The sequence below is a fragment of the Larus michahellis genome, chromosome 16 (genome assembly GCF_964199755.1).
Source record: "Larus michahellis chromosome 16, bLarMic1.1, whole genome shotgun sequence".
In the NCBI taxonomy this organism is placed as follows: domain Eukaryota; kingdom Metazoa; phylum Chordata; class Aves; order Charadriiformes; family Laridae; genus Larus; species Larus michahellis.
The window spans coordinates 7,431,601-7,453,127 of NC_133911.1; the positions used below are offsets into that span (position 1 = coordinate 7,431,601).

General features: G+C 45.8%; 2 protein-coding genes across 2 annotated transcripts in view; both read right to left on the reverse strand.

The window, feature by feature from the left end:
- SSU72 (SSU72 homolog, RNA polymerase II CTD phosphatase) overlaps window positions 1-9,583 on the reverse strand; it is a 28,413-nt gene extending 18,830 nt beyond the window's left edge. Inside the window, exons 1-2 of the mRNA XM_074609501.1 lie at window positions 9,187-9,583; window positions 2,445-2,588 (exon numbers count right to left, since the gene is read on the reverse strand). Of these exons, the coding sequence (XP_074465602.1) occupies window positions 2,445-2,588; window positions 9,187-9,266 (224 nt within the window). The 5' untranslated portion in view covers window positions 9,267-9,583. The remainder of the gene's footprint in view (window positions 1-2,444; window positions 2,589-9,186) is intronic.
- A 4,626-nt stretch (window positions 9,584-14,209) lies between these two features.
- Window positions 14,210-17,054, reverse strand: FNDC10 (fibronectin type III domain containing 10). Its single transcript, XM_074560513.1, has one exon. The coding sequence runs from the start codon at window positions 16,992-16,994 to the stop codon at window positions 16,329-16,331; it is 666 nt and encodes a 221-aa protein (XP_074416614.1). The 5' UTR covers window positions 16,995-17,054; the 3' UTR covers window positions 14,210-16,328.
- Window positions 17,055-21,527: the final 4,473 nt, after the last annotated feature.

Below are 21,527 nucleotides of genomic sequence, written 5' to 3' on the forward strand. Positions count from 1 at the left end.
TGCTGAATGCTGAGCACTCAAACTTCACGTGTTCCTGTATTCCAGTGATGGGACAAGCACAGATTATTTCAAACCACATCGAAAGGCTACAGGTGGCAGGCGTATCCGCTTAGCCGATGAAAGCAAGGCCAGGGAACAGAACGAGCAGCTGAATTGTATGAAGAACCACATGTTCTTTTGTTTTCCCATACCAATTACACTCAAAGCCCATCAGGAGAGCAGGCCCTCCCGCCCTTCAGTCGGTAACGTCTGCATGCCCATCACCTCTATGAAGAAAGGCTCACCCAAAAATCCTGAGAGCCCGGATGACCCTGGCTGACAAAAAACTACTCCACAACTCTCTGACAAGAGTACGTTTGGTTTTGGTTACTGCAAAAGTCTTCACCCTCAAAAGCCATTTCTGGAAATGGAGTCGCTTTCTGCACTGACAGTCTTCACTCTGAAAACCTTAACTTACATTAATTGAGAATCAAAAATGCAAAGACGTAGAGGCAGCTGTTCCTGCCCTATTACCCTTGTCATGGCTAATGTTTAAACTTGCTTTACCTTGAGAAAAGGTTTAACTGTAACACTGCAAATACATTCGGGGAACACAGCAACCACCTCCAGCAGGGAGCAGAGCCAAAATGGGAACTCTGAAGTATGCTGAATGGGGAGGACTAGGAGGGCTTTCTGTTGGTTTTATCTTACAGCAGTGCCATACTCAGTACGGCAGCAATGAAGAATGCAACACGGAAATCAGAAGTCACTAGTGGTTGTTAAAATTATTTCTCAATTCAAGTAATTTTCTTTTGAAGCAATCCTTTTTAATCAAGATATGGCATACCTCGTTAAGATGGGTTCGCAAAAATCTTTCTTTTCTCTACAAGCAGAGGGATACAAAAAATGAACCCCAGCACATCACATGTGTGATTCATTAAGACTATACCCTACATTTTGAATTTTTTTTTCAAAAAAGGACCTCTAACTAGGTATTAGGAAACCAATACCCCTTTGTGTGCAACACCATGCAGAAAGGTATTCCAATATTCAATCAGTTCTCACTGTGCTGTATAGGTTTAATCGAACAGCCCAGCCCTTCTTAACAGGAGCCTTTCAATGCCCAATGCAAAAGAAGCTGACACTTTTGGGGTCTCAGGGAGCTCAAATTTACTATTCAGCAGCAAATACAATAAAGAATTTGCTGAGTGTTAATAAGTCATAGTATAACCTGTGCTACCAAACAACTATAGAGCTATCTTTCAAAAAGTTATTGAATCTGCTGAGTCCTTGGGTAACAGCTTGAACCAGTTTCTACCATGTTCCAAGTTTTCTAGTCCCTGATAACCTGTTTAGCCTTAGTCCAATTTTTTCAAAAAGATACAAGAAAACTGGGCTGTTTGAGTACAATTAAGACATTTAAACCATGTTAATGTTCCTGTTGGATCTTCAGATGGCCAGACCCAAGATTTTAGGAAAAAGCCTTATACCACTAAAAGCATGAAGACTGCTCTACTGAATTACCAAGACTCATTTCAGGCATACTTCACTCTAAAGGGTCCTCTATCTTCTAAGTAGAAATTCAGCATATACTGAATCCCTTATTTAGGGTAAGCTTTCTCTTTCATATTTAACATTTAAAAAAATATAAAATCAGATCCCTTGTTGAGAAAAGAATATCTAGAATGAGTGCCCCAGTGTTGCAGGTTTGTGGGTTTTCTTAAAAACAAATGAAAAGTCAACTTTAAATACAGATGTTCGAAAATCATGCAGTTTTGACATTACTCATGGTTTTAAATAGTGTGCATAACCTTGATCGCCTCTGCTCTCCACGATTAAATAAGTTATTGGGCTCTCCTATGTCCATTCTCTTACAGTTGGACTCGATGATCTCAAAGGTCTTTTCCAACCTAAATGCTTCTAAAATTCTATGATTTATAATATGCTATAGGACCATTTTTTTTTCCTTGGTGCATAGATCAAATCATGTATCAAGAAATTCTAAGTGAGAAGGGTGAGCTCTTTAATGAAAGGTATCCTCTCTCCCAGAGTAAGTATACTGTAAACCTTACCTGTCGGTTTGTCTGAGCTAAATACAACATTAATGTCGAGGTGGTCGCTCTTCGCATATCCGTTATCAGGACAGTCTTTGCACCCAGAAAATATGATCCACAGTGCAGTGGAGGTAACGGACAATCTGTGATAGTATGAATGTGCTTTCATTCAAGAGCTAAACATGTTACATACTACAGAAGAGCATTTTGAATGCATGCATTGTAACTCGATAGCAATTTACAAGGGAGCATTAGAGGCCCATTGTAAAAATACCTCCTGTAAACCTAAAACATTTTAAGATCACCTACCAAGCAACTATATATTCCTAATGCATAATGCCAAATAATGAATTACACCTTTCAAGGATGAACCATATTGGATTTTTTAAAAAGGCCATGCCACAGGGATACAGTTCTTTGTCTTTCCTAAGTAGATCATTGTACATCTGATCATATGTTGTTTTGAAATCATAAACATTCGGCTTGTCCGGTGCTGGTCCTGGCAGTTTCACATGAGTCCCTGTTCCAAAGGATCGGACACTGAATCCTCGTTTGCTGGAAAACAAGAGGGGAAAAGGGGGGAAAAAGGGCAATTAGATTGGATGGACTTTAAACACCAAAGTGCCGAAAAATACATACTGAATTTTTAACACCTCTTAGCAATCAGACAAATCACAACCGAACAGTTGGGCAACGCTTATCAACTAAAATGCCAAGCATATCCAACGTGCTTATTTCCTCACAGTTACAACTGAAACTCACACAACATTTCTAAAGGAGCACCTGTATTTTTATATGAAGTGTTCTTAGAATTACGGTACATAGTGTTTCAGATATTTCTTTTGTGCTTTCAGGCATCCTGGATTTGCAAAAAGCATACATTCATATTCATTCTTGGACGACACAGTATAGGCAGAAATCTTTTTGTTTTGATATGAGAAAGTAAGTAACAATACCAACTGATCAATACTTACGTATTCCGCTAAAGTTGTTAGGCTAACTACATTATTCCCCTCACTGTGTTGCCAAAACTACCTCTAGTGTAATTTAATTAGCCTAGTACACGCATTTGTGTGCCTGCCGCTTTTCTCAAGTGGACTGAACAACATACTGTGTAATTACCTTTACAGAAGTGGGGCACATAATCTACTGGCTGGCACCTAAAACTCTTGGGTAAGCCAGGGATAGCTTCACTCCATTCTCATGAACAACTACTTGTTTAATAATTTAAAAAAAAAAAGGCAGGAACCTGCTTCTCTTTAGGGGTAATGCCAAAATGTTCTTTCTGATTAACCTAAATACACCTACTTGCACCTCAGCAAGTCTTTCAGTAATATTAAGAAACATTACAATATATTTGTTGAATAATAGGACTGAAAAGAGATTGTTTTCTGGCAGTCTAATGGACAAAGTTACATGGTAAAATACTGTCACTATTGCCCAGAATGCTGAAACATTTGGCTTTATAATGACAATCTAACTTCTGAAACAGGTCAAGACCATGGCTTAATCTCATTTTTTTTTTTTAAGGACCCACACTTTCAGCTTCAATGATTTATCAGAGACTGATGAGAGAACAGTGTTAAAGCAAAAAGCCAGCTAACAACCCAATGCCCCCCCCCCTCCCCCCCCCCAAAAATAAAAAATAATTGTAGTTGTCTTCTCAGCAGAGCAAACAGGAGACTGGGAACCAGTGCAAGAGCCCCAAGTACGCATTCTGAGCAACAGACAAGTCACATCTTGACTCCTTGCTGCTCTTCACATACAAGATAGCAAGGAAATTCAGTAGAAGACACACCAATTCAAATCAGATGTTTGCCTTCAAACAGTGTCTTCGAAGTGATCCAAAAAGCTTCTAGGCAGAGACTAACTGTGACCAAGTTCTGCCCTAAGCTCAAACACTGCTACGCAACTATCAGTAGTGTTATCTCCTTTAATTTGTCCTATTGGAATACGGCCCCTCCTTTCTCTTTTCTTGCTTCACAACACTTTTTCTTCCAGCAACTATTTATAGGTTCCTATTTCTGTAAACCGACAGGATACATGATGATTTTTTGCTTCTTTCTGCAGGACGAATGACTGAAAACGGATACAAGTGGAAAAAAGTGCAATTCTTTGCCCCTCCCAGCCCTCCATCACATTAACAGTGACTCATAACTGCACCAGTTACATTTAGTTTCTTTTCCCTGCAATACTTCCAGACCCGAGTTTTTCTTTTACTGCTTCTACTGGACGTGACAAGAGCCATAACATGTATAAAAGAAATTCCAGTGCTAAAATAGTAAGGTTTCAAATTGATCCTTTTTCCACGTTTCATCCTTCTTTCCTTTCTATATCTTTCCTATCTATATCTATATTTTAATACCAACTAACTGAAAAACTGTGGACTTTGGCACCTTGGCACTTTCTGCCCTCCTTTCCTTATCTCCCACATTACTGCAAAGCAGTGACGTTACGATGGAAAAGTATATTCTTCTATGCTTTCCTCCTAACTTTTACTTCTTAATATTATTCTTTGAGATAGGTCTGCTTGGGTCACACACATTAAGAAGCCCACCTCCAACTGTTGGAAATGTCTTTGAAGTTTGCGTGATCTCATATAAAGAAAAAGCGGAATCTTTGTTTAAGGTTCCGCATATCAAAAATTTGTGCCTCTAATGCACATGACCCACTGGAAATTATTTCCTTGAATGGCCAGAATACGCATTTCTCACATGGAATTTCATGCTTTGACACTAGCAGTTGCCAAGGTACAGCTTTTACACTATTTATGCACCAGGTGTACTATTATGAAATATTCTGAAAATGTTTCAACACATTTCTTGCAACGACTGGGGGGCAGGCGTGAGGGAAGAATGTCTGCACAGAACCATTATTCAACAGAGCCTGCTTTTATTAAGCAGCAGGACAGATCTAGTTTAGTGAGTCATCAAGTATCTCTTGTAATAAGGCACAACCTTTTAACAATGAACATTTTCTACAAGACAATGTATATCTAGTATTTGTTCTTGGCCTCGTAAAATTACCCAGATGATGGAAAATAGCGAGCTTCAAATTTACCACAAACATTAAAGGGTGAGATACACTAATACACTATCCTAGCACTGACTTCTGAGAACAGGAAGCTTAAACATTGACAAACTTGTAAATATTGTGAAATTTCAGGAAGCTGTTTCTATTAATAGTATTAAGACTAAGGTACGTAAACTATCAAATATACTAAGTACCTGCACACACATCTTGTTTTCAGCGAGGAAGCTCACCTCAGTTTAAGTCCAAAGCTCATTACAATGAGATCACATGGACCAGTCACGTGCCCATGAATTTATAGACTTCTAACTGCAGAAACTAAAAACAGTCATTGCATTTCCCTCCACAGAATCTCAGAGCTCCTTGCAACCCTCTGGGACACAAAACGCAGAGATCAACATGGGACTACACTAACAAAGCACTAACACGTGAGAGTTGTTACCACTCAGTTTCAGGCACTGAGAGGAGAAACAATATTAATCCATGTGGACTGAGACACAAAGTTTTAGCCACACCTTTCTTCTATTTCACTATTATTTTGGGGTCTCACACATGCTTATTACAGTAAAGTATTTTCAGCTTACTGTAAGGTCACAACAGTACAGTTTCTCTCCTTACCATGGCCAGAAACATGTATTACTAAACACTAAAGCAAATGCAATAAATCCTGCAGTACCACTGCAGCTGGTAAAGACTTTCTGGGGACAAATCACTCATTTTAATACATCCCTTTCCATAACATGTAGCAGGAAAACAACTAGTAAGTGCCCTCCTTGTAGACCACTTCAAAAATAACAATATAAAATCAATATTAATATATTAATTGATATTAAAAAAAACCAAAACTAAACATTCCCCCAAATCCCCACACTGTTAAACAGCAAGAACACAAGTATTGTTAACTAGTTTTGATTATGAAATCTTTAAAACATTAACAACTTGTTGTTATTTGCATTATCAGTGATAAACTGTCACATGAAAGTGCTGTAGTACAAAAACGTTAAAGCGTTTCCTTCTTTTTGAGGGATTATTAATACAATTTAAGATTTCTTAAATTAAGCAATACAGATTTCAATACCTCACTGCATTGAGCTGCTGACAGATAATGGCAGTAGAGAAGCTGTGAGTAGCGACTTAACTTGCACCCCTGCAGTTTATGTAAGTTCTCATACATGGTCAATGTTGAACTATAAATCATAACATAAATATGAAATTTAAGTTTCAGCTACTAGGTTTTCAGTATCTCAGTCTGTTTACTGCCACTAAAATATCTCATATTCACACTCCTAATTTCTTAACACACTTAAGTTTCCTAAACCAAAGGAAGATACATGTAGCTTAAGCACATATCAGTATCCTACAAGTTTTCATTATCAGTAGTAATGCACAGACCCTGAACTCGGGAGATTGAGATAAGGTATCCACACCTTAAGAGCCTGACAACACAAAGTTACCAGAGAAGCTCCTATAGAGTGGGAGAGTTTGAAATGGTAACTTCTTCTTAAAGACCATGAGCGTACTACTAAATAAACATTCACAAATGGAAACGCTGAAGTTGCTGTATGATGAAGTTTGATAATAAGAGAAGTGTTACCCTTCCACCTTCCTCTTCTATGCTTGAAGGAGAACCATGGCCTAAGTCTGCATGTTCCAGAAAAAAAAGAAAAAAAAGAAAAAAGAGACCTATACACAGATTGTATTTGTAAAAGCAGGAAATGTAGGATGAGTAACATTTGGCCTAGGGACTGGTTACAGACAGACATCCAGTTTGACAGGTTTTAAGGAAGGATTGCGTCTTTCCACATAGTCTTACTGCTTTTCCTCTCTTCCCTTTGCTTTAACATCTCAACATGCCCCTACGGTGATGGTAGCTATTCTATTAACAAACTTCAAAAGACCTTCTGCCCGACTTCTGCTGGAAGATTAGAACAAAGTGTTTAAAACCTGGTTAGTTAGAAAATAGGCAAGCACACTACAGAGCAAATGGAAACTGTACTGAACCAAGATAACACCAGAAACTGGTAGACTGATTATTCAAATATGAAAAAGATCTAATGTGTTTGTTTTCCAGAGGCACAAGTGGCAGCACAGAGATATCAAGTACAGTAAGGACGAATGAGGAATTCAGGTTGGCAAGTGAGACTCACTGCAAATCCTTTGGAAACAGACCACTGCAATTTAAGAGGACAGAAAGTTTTTAAGTGTCCAAAAAAAGTTAACTCTTATTATCTGGTACGTTAAGTTTAAAGAAAGAAAAACAAAACCAAACAAACACCGCCACCACCCAAACTGCTGAAGTGTGCAAACAAAGTATGTGCTACAATTCTGCTTTTCTGAGTTTAAAAGACCAGGATGTTATAAAATGTGAGCACATTAAGATGTTGAATCAAGCCTGCTAAAAACCACTCCATAATTTCACGCATTAAAAAGGATAAACTACTAAGAAGAAACATTATAGCAAGGAGTGATGGAGTGCAGGTACTGCCAACAAAAGCCTACCAGGTAAATGGAACATTTCACCGAGACGTTATACATGAAAGGCTAAATTTTATGTTTTACAAATGCATCAGAGGTTAAAATTCAGACATTTCGGTTTTGCTTCAAAAGGAAGTAGAACACAATTAAGTTCAAGTTTTAGTAGGCACTAGGCAGGCCTAACATTTTCAAAGTAAAATAGGCTTGCCTTACTGATATTTTTCTCTATAAGTTGAAGATTGAAGTAAGAAAAGTTACCAATAAAAATTCTACGTGAAAAATTTGCCTTAACTAAAAACCTGTAATGTATTAAAACACTGAATAGACTAGAGAAGTTAATTCTGTAGCCTGACTTACAGGATTACAAAAACCTAAAAGACTCATGAAATATAGGACAAACACTGCAAAATTTTAATAGATTTCCTAACATAAGTATTTTCAAAAAAAAAAAAAGCCTATCTTAAGCAAGAAGAGACTTTCAAAAAAACATTTCCCTGCCATATTTGCCAGAACGTCAGTCACACCGGAAGTGATTTATTTCTTCTGCAAAAACAGAGAGGAAGAAAAAGGCTGGGCATTAGAAATGAATTTAATTTGTCCTTAGTACTCAGATTTAAATTAAAACTCAGTTCCAGCATTATTAACAGAAGAACAGCATCCTTCCCCCCCCCCCCAGCAGCTATTGGTAACATCATGTTTTTGTAGAACTGCCACAGGTAACATCTGATGCCAAGTTTAAGCATTAACAGCATCCTATGCAGTAAGATGGCTGCCAGAGCAGATGCTTCTACTATTTACTCCTTTCAAGGATCTTGTTTTTATTTAAATGGAGCACATAACTTACACATACTTCTTTGGCGTACTCTGCTAGCAATATGTATCTTTTAATGTGAATGTTACTTTGCCTAACAAAAAAAAAAAAAAGAAAAGCCACCTTTATCATGTTCCTGCAGTGCTCAGGGAATATTTAGGAGCATGATTTCAGGCAGATCAGGTCTCTCCTGTCCGTCAGTCCATCCCCAGCCTCCCATCTCCCCTTTTGAATCCAGCCAAGCTGAAAATACTTGTAGTGCTAAACAGACATTTAATATTCTGAACCAAACACTTCGTCCAGTTTTCCTGCAACAGGGAAGCGCTCCCTTTCAGTGCATGGAGCAGTTCGTCTTCAGATGTGTTACAGAAAAAAAAGAAGGGGGGGGGGGGGGAAGAGAAAAGGAGGGTTTAGGTTTTCGGACGCCGAGACACAGGGGCTGTTCCGCACCCGTCGAATCCGCCGGCTCCTGTTTTGCAGCGCTGGATCCGGAGGTCCGCCATCCACCGCGGAGCAGGCCCCACCGCACCGGCCTCTCCGGCGAGCCCAGCCCGGAGCGGGCTCCGCAGGAGGCGGGGTGCGAACAGGGCCAAGTCCCCAGGCCCGTGGGCCTCGCAGGCTCCTCCGCGGGCCCCGAGCGCGGCTTAGGCCGGCGAGGACCCCCCCTGCCCTGTCAGCCCACTCGAGCCCAGCCCCAGGGCTGGCAAGGAGGCCAGCGGCCACAGAAGGAGCCCTGCGGGGCGGCCCGCGACGGGAGGCGGCCGCCGGGGCCTAGGACACACCGGCGGGCCAGGCCGCGCCGGGAGGAAGGCAGGGGTTCGGGCAGGCCCTGTTTACCTGAGGATGTTGTGCGCCTCCATGCTGCGGTTCTGGTTGCTGGAGCACACCACGGCCACGCGGAGCGGCGAGGAAGGCATGGCGGCGCAGGGAAGAGCCCGGCTCCGTCCCCGCGGCTCCCAAACCCCTCTCGGCCCCGGCCGCGGCTCGCACAAAATGGCGGCGGCGGCCCGGCGGCGGGCGGTGCCGGGACGTGTCGCCAGGGCCGCGCCGCCCCGCGGCGGCCAACCGCGGAGCGGGCGTCAGGGGGCGGAGGCCGCTGCTGCCGGTGAAAGGGAGCAGGAGTGGGAGAGGGATAGGAGCGCCCTGCACCCAGGGCCCGGCCCCGCGGCCGCCCCGGGCGGCTCTCGCCTGAGGAGAGGCCGGTCCCCGGAGCGCGGCGGCCCTGGGCCCCTCGGAACCGGCTCGGCGGGGCTCCCGGGCGGCCTCCCTTGGTGTGTCGGGCCTCTGACAGGCAGCCCAGCAGCCATCACGAAATGAGGGGTTGGAAGGGAACTCCGGAGACCATCCCGTCCAACCCCCTGCTAGAGCAGGGTCGCCCAGAGCAGGTTGCACAGGAACGTGCCCGGGCGGGGTTTGGGTGTCTCCAGAGAAGGAGACTGTACAGCCGCTCTGGGCAGCCTGTGCCAGGGCTCTGAGTCACCCTCAAAATAAAGGAGTTTTTCCTTATGTTCAGACGGAATTTCCCGTGTTCCAGTTTGTGCCCGTTGCCCCTTGTCCTGTCGCTGGGCGCCATTGAAGAGTCTGGTGCCCTCCTCTTGACACCTGCCCTGTAGATACTAGAATCGTACAATGGTTTAGGTTGGAAGGGACCTTAAAGGTCATCTAGTTCCAACCCTCTGCCCTGGGCAGGGGCGCCATACTGATGGGCATTGATGAGGTCCCCTCTCCGTCTTCTCCTCTCCAGGCTGGGCAGCCCCAGGGCGCTCAGCCTTTCCTCATCAGAGATCCGACATGCGCCGGGTTTCTCAATAAACACCGCTTCCTCTGGGGCCTCCTGGGCAGCACCGGTGAACTGAACCCACAAGGACTCAAGTGTTTACAAAAGCAATAATTTAGCAAGAATTCGTGAATCTTGCTGATTAAACTGCTAAACTAAAAATACCGCCTAACTTATCAGCCGCTTACTGAGAGAGAAAAGCCCCCAGAAGCGTTTCCAGTGTCTCCCAGCAACTCGGAGACAGGCACCATTTATTTCCTCCCATCCAACCGCGCCTCCCAGTTTTCCAAGCGGAGCAAGTTTTTGGAAACACACTGCACAAACACTTTGTCCTGACCCGACTTTTCATCTCCCACAGGACGGCCCGCTATTAGCGCACAGCCTCGTACTCCTGAGTGATAACACTTTGTCCTGACAGGCGATTCAGCTACCAGGCGTTCCAACGTTAGGGACAACTGTGAGGCAGAGAAAGATTCCCAGCTAAAAGATTCCAACAGAGCCAACGGCAGTGTCTCTATTTAGTCCTTCTGTAGTTCTGAGGAGTCTCGGGCACACGTACACGTATGCGTGTGCTATTAGGCTTCATCTACGCATGCCAAAAAGAGATGGAAATGTAATAATTTCCTGTGGCCACAACAGCTGATACATTCTGATCACCCCCAGCTCCAAGCCCCCTAACTTAGCTGCTGGACAACCCTGTCTCATTTAATATACCAGCAATTTTCCAACATCCAGAAAGAAATTACTCCAAATTTACAAGAAGATTGGGTGTTCCCATCTTCTTCCCAAACAGGCCCTATTTCCATACCTCCCTCACATGTAATTCCCATTTGCCTGGCAATGTAAGCCACAGCGTTTGTTTTCAGAAGAATGTGATTCAAGCAATGGCTTTTTTTTCCTGAAAAGCAGGGTCTTCTGGCTAGTTTTCCTTCTCAGCACTAGGTGGCAGCCAAATGTTGCAGTGACCCACTGAGCTGGGCCACGGACCAAAGAGGCGGAGGAGCAGCGTTTGGACGGAGAAGCATTTGGATGGAGAGCTGAATCATCCCTAAGGAAAAGCAAATGGGGTCTGACACCCTGGACCAACCCCATCTCCACGTCTGTGCCCAGAATACTCTGTGCTGGGGGCTCTGTGGTGAAGATGACGCAGACATGTGCTTTCTGTTATGCTTGATCACGGAATTCTGCATTTTAGGAGTAAACACTCATGCTTTTACTCAAAACTGTTCAAATAAGACTGGCCAAAACTAGGAGTTATTTATGTACTGCCTGACTGGTAAAATGCACTGATCTCAGAACTGTTTTGCTCGCGTACGGGTCAAACCGATCCTGGCGCTCCTTGCTCAGGCCAGACCAATTCCATTTTTGCCTGAGGATTTTGTCATCTATTCCCCTTTCCATACCACTGTGCTTTCCCACCTTGGTTCACTTGCACTATTTCAGCTGGCTCCGGTACTCTTCAGTGCTTGAGAAATGGGACAGCTAGGAGAGATGAGAAACCGAGGCTTCAGCAGGACATCGAGGTCTCCTCCTTCATTCCAGAAAAGGTCCTCCGAGGGCAGTGAGAGGACATCAGCAGATTGGTGAGGTGGAAGCTTATCTCTCGGGGCGTACAAGAACATTTTTGCAGTCAGTGCAGAACGCAAAGGAAACCAACTCCAACTGGAGTGTGCAGAGACTCCAAGTACAAAAGTTGTCTGTGTTAAAATTTGACACCGCGGCAATGGCCGCGTGCTCTAAGCACAAGTCTGGTTCTGGTCCGACCCATCACAGATCCTACCCTCGCTGTTCCAGGGCTGACGGCGGAGCTGAGAAGCTGTTTGGTGCCACTATGATCAACATAATTGCAGGGAAGTGGTGATAAGAGAGACTGCGTCAAGCAGACGCCTGCTCCCCAGCTCCTGACAGTTCTAAAATGTTGAAAGTAAAAGAATGCTCATTACCTAGAATCTCCTATTGATGCTATTTTGTGCCGGATTTGCCTGCATAGGCTACATCGCAGCCAGGATAAATGGTTGGAAATGACTTCTCATAGCCCTCCAGCTCTGTTTATCTGGTCTCAGAAATGTGGCACAGTTAACTGTTATCTGCCACTTTTTCTGCTTTCAGCCCGCTCTTCCTGGCCTTTCTTTTGGACCACACTGGCGAAATAGGGCAGCAGTTTGCAGTCTTGCGAGACTACAACTCCAGGTCTCCATGGAAGCAAAATACCAGCTTTCACTTGCACCTCCAAATAAAGCCAAGCAGCCTTTCCTTTTATGTACCACAAAAAAATATCATAATGGAATTAAGGAAGATTCTTTGCCTGAGGCACAGACTGTTTCCTCCAGAAGATTCAAAGTTGGGGTCAGGTGGAACTTGAGCTGCGTACGTTTAAGCAGTTGTTTTTCTCACATTTAGCACAGGGCAAGGAAAACAAACAAACAAAAAAAGGTTGTTAACGAGCACATCACTTTCCATTTTAACTCCTGCAGAAATGGATACGGCTTGATATTTGTACGGGAAATTGCCGGATAAACACAGGACCATATACCACCTACGAGTGTACCATATGGATTTTTAATACCCAGGTACTTGTCCAGTAATACGGAGAATCTGTAGCTGCCTTAGAAGCTATTTCCACTTTTTCCCAAAGCATTAGGTGCATAACAGCGGCTTCTTGGCAGTTATAAATCAGCATACTGCCACTTCTTCATTGCTGCCTGGACAGGCCAGGCTGGATGGTACCTCTGCGAGGTACTCCGCACGTTCTGGGAATTGCTGCAAGTACTGGATAAAGCTTTCTTTAACGGTGCGGTCTCACAAAGGCTTGTGGGAGTCAAATTAATATCAAGGCTATGTACTTGTAATTTTCTCCAGTATTGCCAAAAAGAAACGTCTATATTCATGATGGAGGAAAAAACCCAGTTACCAATGGGTCGGCAGATATTTTGCTTAATGTTACATGAAATGAAACAAGGAATACTCTGATTTTCTTTTCCAGACACCAGGATGCATCCAGTTAATCCACTGAAAATGAACGAGAAACTATGAGATATTGTTTCCCACATCCCATTTACAATGCATGGAAAGGAAAAAACTGATAAAAACAATCCTTCAGAGATTTACAGAATTTCCTCTGTCAGGATTTACATTCTTGTTCTACATATTTTGCTCTTGTCTGTCCTCTGCCCAGCGTGCTGTTGCAATGCAATCCACTGAGACAGATGCATGAAGATGTGAGATGACTGCAAATAACGTCTCTGTAGGATCTACTCGGTGCTGTTTCAGCAGGTAACTGCGTCCTATCAATACCAGCAGAGGTGTCTCACTGAAGACAGTCACATACAAAACTGTGAATTAAACCTGGTGCTCAGTTTCCTCAGGCTGACATGAGTGTTACCGCGATGAAGAGTGAATTGGTACACAAAGGCGGATTTCGGAGCGAAGGGCAGCTCATTCAAAGGTCAAATAGTCATCATTTAAATTCAAACCCAAAGACCCCTGGCTACCATAATTAATGGGCTTGGCTCAGTGAGTTTTCATACAAAATTTCACATCTGGCTTCCCAGATCAGAAAGACCTGGTGATCATCTTGAGTACTGCACCTCTTTTCCCCCTGCTCTTGGGACCTGTAGATCATGAGCTCCTTCTACCAGGAGCTGTGACCTCCTGCTCGGGATGAACGTTTTAGGCTGGACCAGATCATCTCTATGGCCCCAGTCTTTTTTTTTTTTTTTTGAATTACAGACGGTACCATGATGGAGCTCAGGCAGCAGAACGGCTTGCCCGGAGAGTTGTGCAGTCTCTGTCCTCAGAGTTTTTCAAGGCAACGCTGGATATGGCCCTGAGCAACCCTGTGTGATCTCCCAGCTGAGCCTGCTTTGAACCGAGGCTGAACTAGATGACCTTCCAACCTGAATTACCCCGTGATCCTACAGTCAAAACCTCTAGCAAACAAAAATCAAGTATTCAGAGAACAAATCTCCTCTCATTTTCCCATTAATGTTGTCACAATTTTACAGTAGGCAATGGAACATCACTACGACCAGTCTTTGGGCGGATTTGCTCACTTCGAGTCAAACAAGGTCTTGAGCCATTAAATATTTGTGATGTTTTCATTTCTTTTCGTTATTCTCTTCATTTATTAAGGTCAGCGCCAAGGTGGTACAAGGCTCATTATTTATACATTTAATTTTCACATCTGGCAATTCACGACAAGATGAGGAACAGAAGAGTAACACTGGTTGACAGAAGCTGACAGAGATATACAAAATCAGTGCCACGCTAATAGTCCTGTGCAGAACCGGCTACGGGAAAGACTGACTCGAAACCTTTAAAAGACCTTTGGCCCAAATTCACTCTGTGTTTAAATTCACTGAACTAAACCGCTAGATACAATTTGTCTTAATGTTCTTAAAAACCAATTGCCTTTTCTTCCAGCAGTCAATCTCCTTAGGGATAAAAAAAGAAAAATTCTGCCATCGTCCTTCAGCATCGAAGAATGAGACCGTCTTTCTGTTACGGCGATGCTAGATACCGTCAGGCTGCTTAAATCAAGTACACAGGCAAGTTAATAAAAAGAAACCACTGATAATTATTCCGCTGCACGTGAGAAAGAAAACAAAGCAAGAATAACAAACAAATAAAAGGTATTTCTGCCTGATGAAATGCAGACCTTCAGTTTCTCAGCCACTCTCAAATTATTGAAGGGATTATGGTTAGTACAAAGACTGCATTTTATTAGGGATTCCATATACGTTCTATATTTACCCTCTACCAGCAAGTTTATACTTCACAAACTACTTCCACAAAGAGAAGCATACAGCGATAAACATTTACACAAACAGATTACCTACGAAACTGATGTATGTTAATAGCAATACCCCTTTACAGAAGAGCCGCTCCCCTACTTTTGCTTTAGGTGCTCAGTTTAAGTGATATAAAGTCATTTTCTATGACAGCAGTCAACTACATACAAACAACACTAAATAAAAACTAGCTCACTAAATAAATACGTCTCAGATGGTAACTGACACTATTTTGTGTATCTATTAAAGTTCAAGTAATGAACAGCCTAAGTTTGTTTTTTTTTAAAGAAAAAAAAAACAAACAACCGAACAAACAAACCAACAACCACTAGTTCCAGAGACAGAAACACTTGGGGAGATACAGTTGTCCACGAAGACTACAGGAAGAGATACACCGATATAAATGGGACGAATTCTCAGCACTAAGGCACAATAGAATTAATACTAGAATATGGCTAAAACCTTACTGACTACAGCACTGAGTGAGCAGTTAACAAGGAGTGTTCCTACGCTCAAAACACTCGGCTACAACATTAGTGAGTTCTGTGTTGAAGACGCTTTTGCCTTAGTGCAGCTGCGCACGGCGTTCCTAAAAAATGGGATTTCAGGGGGCAGTGACGGTGCTCATTTACACTGTACTGGTTTTATAACTAAGGATCGGTTCATACTTCCACAACAAAATGCCATTTTCATACTAAATTTGTCTCTTTAGCATTGCTCTTTGCGGAAACTACCGACAGGACAGCTCTAAAGGGAGAACGGCAGGTTTAGTCGGCGTTGGCTGCTGGTGGCCGCTCCAGCTGCCCAGCAAACCCCAGCTGCGTCGGACAGTGGCCAGCCCGGGTCCCAGAATTCGTGAGCAGCGTAAGGCACGATACAAAACCCACTTAAGTCAGGAGATTTAGGTGGGCTTTGAATCCCGCGTGCACTTAGCTATGGGGTTCGTGGTTCCACCGGTCTGTTCTCCCACAGACTTTAAACAACATTCCCCCTCAGGATCCTGAAAACTCCAGCACGCGCCTACGAGCCGGGGGATTTAGGCTTAAAATAAGGGTGTTCCGGAGAGTCTTCTCAAACAGGCCCTCCGTCAGATCTGTCACTTGCTTTACAAAACAGGCATTTTTCTGGCACTTGTGGACCCTTGCCATTATTTACTTTTAATCCACCGAGATCCCACGCGTAACCACTGAAAAGCCGCCCTCGGAGGACGCAGATCTCCAAAAAACCCCCCCAAAACCCCAACCCCCCAAATCCTGCAAGTTTGGGAAAAGCAAACGCGAGCCACCCAACGCTTCCTGGGCGACAACGGCTGGCGAGAAGGGGGTTGGCGGCACCTCGCCCCCCTCGCCGGGAGGAGCCGGGGCGCGGAAGCGGCTGCGCGGCGGGCGGTGCGGTGGGAGCCGCCGCCGGGCTTAGGCGCGATGCGGGGCGGCGGCGGCGGTGGCGGCGGCCCCGCCGAGGGCCGGGCTCATGAGGTTCTCGGTGATGTAGGCCACCAGCAGGCAGATGAAGACCAGCATGACGCAGATGGAGCCCCCCACGGCCGTCATGGCGACGACGATGTCCCGCATGGCGGCCGGCTCCAGGCGGAACTCCACGCACTGGGCGGGCGGTGCGGGGCGCGGCGGGGCGTAGCGGGGCTGCAGGCAGAGGCGGTACCGCACGCTGCCGTGCGCCTCGGGCAGCAGGTAGTCGCGACAGGCGGCCCCCAGCTCCACGCTGTCGCAGGGGAAGCGGGTGTAGGTGCCGTCCCAGGAGCAGTTGAGGGCGAAGCCGCGGAGGCCGGCGGCGGGGCGCGGCGGCCCCCACTGCAGCAGCACGCTGCCGTTGGCCAGCACGTTGGCCACCAAAGCGCCGCCGGGCGAGCGGTGGGCGCGGCAAGCCCGAGCCGCGCACTGGAAGCCGCGGGCCGGCGGACGGAAGCAGAGCCGCCCCCCCGCCGCCCCCTCGCCCCCCAACACCTTGTAGGGGCACCACGGCGGCTCCTCCGCCCCCGGCCCGGCGTGGGCGAGCGGAACCGTGAAGGTCGTCGCCCCGAAGCAGAGGAGGGCGAGGAAGGGCGGCAGCGGGCTGGGCATGCCGGCCGGCGCGGCATGGAGCCCGGCCGCGGTGCCGGCGGAGGGCGGCGGCGGTTATAAACGCGGGTTCCGCAGCCGCTCCGCCGGCCGCCAATGGAGAGGCGGCTCCGCCGTTAACTCTCGCCGGGCTGCGGAGCACCCGCAGCGCTGGCAGGACCCGCACCGGACCCGCACCCGCCGGGGGAAGGGGAGGATCCGCACACCCCGCCGGACCGTCCTCGGGTGTCCCCCCGTAAGGACCGGCGGGGGGTCGGCTCGGCATCCCGGCCCCCGCTGCGCTCCGCGGAGCCGCGGCCCCGGGGGAGCAGGAGACCGGGCACCGCTCGGGAGGGTCCCGCTGCCATCAGAGATTTGGTCCAGGGCATCTTACAGAGTTCCCCTTCAGCTGAAGCGGACCTTGTTCAAAGAAGTGGGGGGTACGTGTTTGGGTTGTGGGGCTTTATTTCTTTGGTTGGTTTTGGTTTTTTTGTTTTTCCAACGGCTATATCTGCAGACCTGGGCTGTTTTAACCCCTCGGGACCAGGAACTCAGAGACACAGCAAGGATGCAACGCATGAGTCCCCCCGCAGGCCAGCCCATGGCTGTGATGAAGCTGCCAGGCCTCAGCGCACACTGAGCAGAGGAAAAAGATCCTCCTCTCGCTCCTGTCTTCTAACACAGGCCCTTTCCCCTCCCCGCAGCAGGGCCAACACACCATCCATGCGTCTGACCCACAGCCAGCTGCTTATTTTGCAGCACAGACGAGGGCTGAAGGAGACAGAGCCGAGCTCCAGCCTGGCATCGCACCGACATGCATTCTGAGCAACACTGAAAGCTTTACACTAAAGTCGAGAGTTGTCTAAATGTGGAAACAAAAGATCTCTAATGACACAGTAATAAAATACATACTTAACCTAAGCAACATTTGAAGATTCTTTGAACAGTTAAATTGGTAAAAGCTGCTTTAAGGCCTGCCGTTTCCGAGGTGCAGATTTCATTCCACGCAAAAAGTTGTGGGGTTTTTTGTTGTTTACATAGTGTCCTGTTCCCGTTTTTATAGCAGAACATAAGCATTTGTCTATATTTAACATGTGAAGTAGAACAATTACCACGTTACGTGGTTAAAAACCCCAGAAGTGTGCCTAAACCCAGCGGTGTAGTTTTTCTTCACTGTGTTACCTATTTGGAAATACACGATCTACAGATTACTATGTAAGTTTTCTTTAAAAGTATTTATTTTCTTATAGAAGTTTAAAGTATAACAAAAATAAGATTCTGAAGCTGGTTTTTATTTTACAGCCTAAACAAAAACCAATCACAAATCACACACCTTGGACTTCATTGAAGGCGATACTTGAATATATACAAAGTATAATTTGCAGCAACATGGAACCTGTTTAAATAGTTTTGTTTTCCGATGCATTGAACATCAACGTGACCAAGTGGTCTCACATCAGGACACCGGTTCCTGTCTGAAAGACTTTCTAAAGTATACGGTTTCTTAAGGAAATCTTTCAACATAATTTAACAATAGCAAGTATTGTCTCATAAGTTATTTCCACATCTAGTTTTTAACCAGATTTAATGTTGGGGGGAGAAGGGGTCTGCGAGCCCATAGAAAGTTGCTAGAAACCTCTTTTGATACCGGGGGTATCAACAGAAATCAATGAAAAAAATCGGGCCAGCATAGAAAAGGATGCTAAAGTTGTAGCGATGGCTGCTCTCCTCCGAAAACGCTTGGTTATCACAGAACAACAGGAGGTGCTGCGCTGCTGAAGGCACTTCTTGGTGGCTGAGGCAAACTTACCTGTGGAAATTCCAGCTGGGACACAGAGCTGAAGGCCTGACAGCCCTTCCTGAGAAACGTGTAGATGTTCAGGAGATGGTTGGAGCCAAACCAAGCAAGTTTTGCCTCCTTAAACTTTGGGCAGTTCTCCTAACTACTAAGACGAGCAGATTGCGCTCCAGAGCTGTCGTGGTTCCAGTGCTCAGGGAAGAGATCTGGCACCAGCCTCTGACGGTGCTTATGATTCACAACGCACTTTGAGCTCTTCTGTTGAGAGATCCAACAGAAGGGTCTGGCATTTGGTACCGGGAAGGAAAACGGTGAAGACACCTGATCGCTTGTGCCACATCACTCGGCTCTGGACTTAATTCCATACTTGCATTTGAAGTCGTGGAAGAGGGGGAAAAAAAGCTGAGCAGAGATCCCTCATTTCATGCGAAGCGATGGAAGCCTCCTCAAATGTCTTTCGCAGAAAGACTGCCAAAACCAACAGGAATTGGAGGAGATAATCATATTTTTCCCTTTGGGTTCGAGTCCTGAAGCTCTGACTGATGGAAGGCAGCAGTATACCTGCCCACTGACGTCCATTTAGCCGTTTACTTATTATGATCAGCATAACTGGTTCTGTGATTATAGGCTGGAACAGGTTTGTTGTAGAACAGAACAGCAAACTGCCCTAAACGATCATGAAAGCTGTGGGGCGTATCCTTGTGCCATCACTGTCATCCTCAGACCCTTTGGCACATACACGTACCCTTGTACTGGAGACCCACAGCCTTCTTTACAAGAAGACATCTGGATAAACACATGTTCCTTTGATTTCCAGATTTTCTTCAGGCACATGAATGCGAGGACACGGAACACCCCAACCCCTCTCAGCGATACTCACGCCCAGCTCGTCTTTTCCGCGTGCATCGACATTCTCTAACACCAGAGCAGCACAGAGTGCAGCAAAATTGGCAGGAGGTCAAGTGCACTGAGAGACGGGGGTTGAGGTGCAGACGTACGTTATTGCAAGGGGCAAAGGAGGAGGGAGCGCTGAAGGATGCTCCTTCCCTGGCAGGCCTATACGCCATCCCTCTGGGTTAGGCTCATATTTAATCCCTACGTTTTACAACGGCCAGTCTTACTCAAGCTATATAGAAACAGCTGTTACTCTTAAATCATATATTTAACCAGAAATGAGAGAAACTCTTCGTTTGGGGATGTGCAGACAGCTCACGCCTACAGTAGAAAAGGGTTTGGGGCATTTTCCTCTCCAACTATTTCACGTCTTAGAGAAACATCTCATTAAACTCCTATTAGATTGTCACATTTTAACCCCTAAGAAATGCCATGTAAATGAATGAGCCTAATAATCCTAACCAGGTTTCCAAGTAAGAAGTGGATTACAGAGAAGTGGGCTTCATTAAACAGAGATTTCATTTACCTAATTGACAGGCATATGTTTTCCTCATCCATGCCTTTATTTGTAAGGGCCCAGAATGTACCATTAATTCTCATCATCCGGCTAAAGATGTGGCCAAACCACTTAATACTTTGACATCATGGGAACCCTGGAAATATATTTGTTTACAGGAACCTGATCTACATCATCTTGCTGGAGTCCAAAGAGAAAATAAAGAGCAACCCATGAAAAAAATTTGCAACACCGCTACGGGTTAACTGCACCTCATCGTGCGCCGCACCCCTTGGCCTCGCACCACGGCTCGGAGCGAAAGGTAACTATTTATGCAAGAGACAAGGAAAAACACATGCTTTGGCTTGGTGAGTCCCGCCAGCACTGGCTTCATGTGAATATTTTGTCTCGTCGTTTGCTCTCTCAGCAATCCAGCTCTTTCCTAAAACCCTCCTCTGTGCCCCAGCCTGCAATAAAACTCAGCCCGGGCTTCTCACGCCTGTTGCTTCAATAGTTCGCTGCTCAGGCAAAGCGCTGTTATTTGCTTTAAGCGGCGACCCCCCCCAGGCGGCGTATCAAAAATCGGTAACATCCCCTATGGCTTTATAGGCCTCCAGACAGAGGCATCGCCCCAGGTTTTCTGCTTTTCTGGTTCTCCTCCACTGGGTTTACTCTCTCCCGTTTCACCTCCCGTTAGAGGAAACGGTGAACCAGCATTAAAATGGGGGCAACTTGCTATCGGCCAGAGGAGGCGGCGCTAACCACCCACAGCTAACAATTTATGGAACATTCCGCTAATTTTAGTCTTGGGTACAGCCGGGGCAGGTGATCCCTAGAGCAGAGATGCTTCGCTCTCAGCTAAGGGCAGCACACGACATATGGTTGCTAAAGCATCCTCCTCACAGGGAAGCTTTACATTTAGGGCTGAGCTGCTACGCTTCCCTCCAAGCCATAACTTTGAGGATTACTCATCCTGGACATGCGACAGCCGAGAATCTGCCTCCTAATTTAGATAGCTCCCGCAGCCTCTCTGAATCAGCACGCAGCCTCACCCCCACCGGGCTTCTATTTCCAGAGCTTGATTCACTTCCAGCAAGGTCTGAACTTCCATCCTCCAAGAGCCAGGGGGTAAGCGAAGCACGGAAGAGGAGGGAGTGAGGTTCAGCAGACAGAGCGCTGCACTACACATCTCGCTGGGCAGCTCGGACACGCAGGTTTGAAGCTCACGCCACAGACCGCGTTGGTCATTGATGCTGCGCTGACCGGGGGGACAGTGACATCTTCCCAGCCGAGAGCTGGAGGCGTTTTTGTTGAGGATGCATCTGAACCCATAACTGCGACTCCAGCTGATCTATTCTGAACGTGCTAT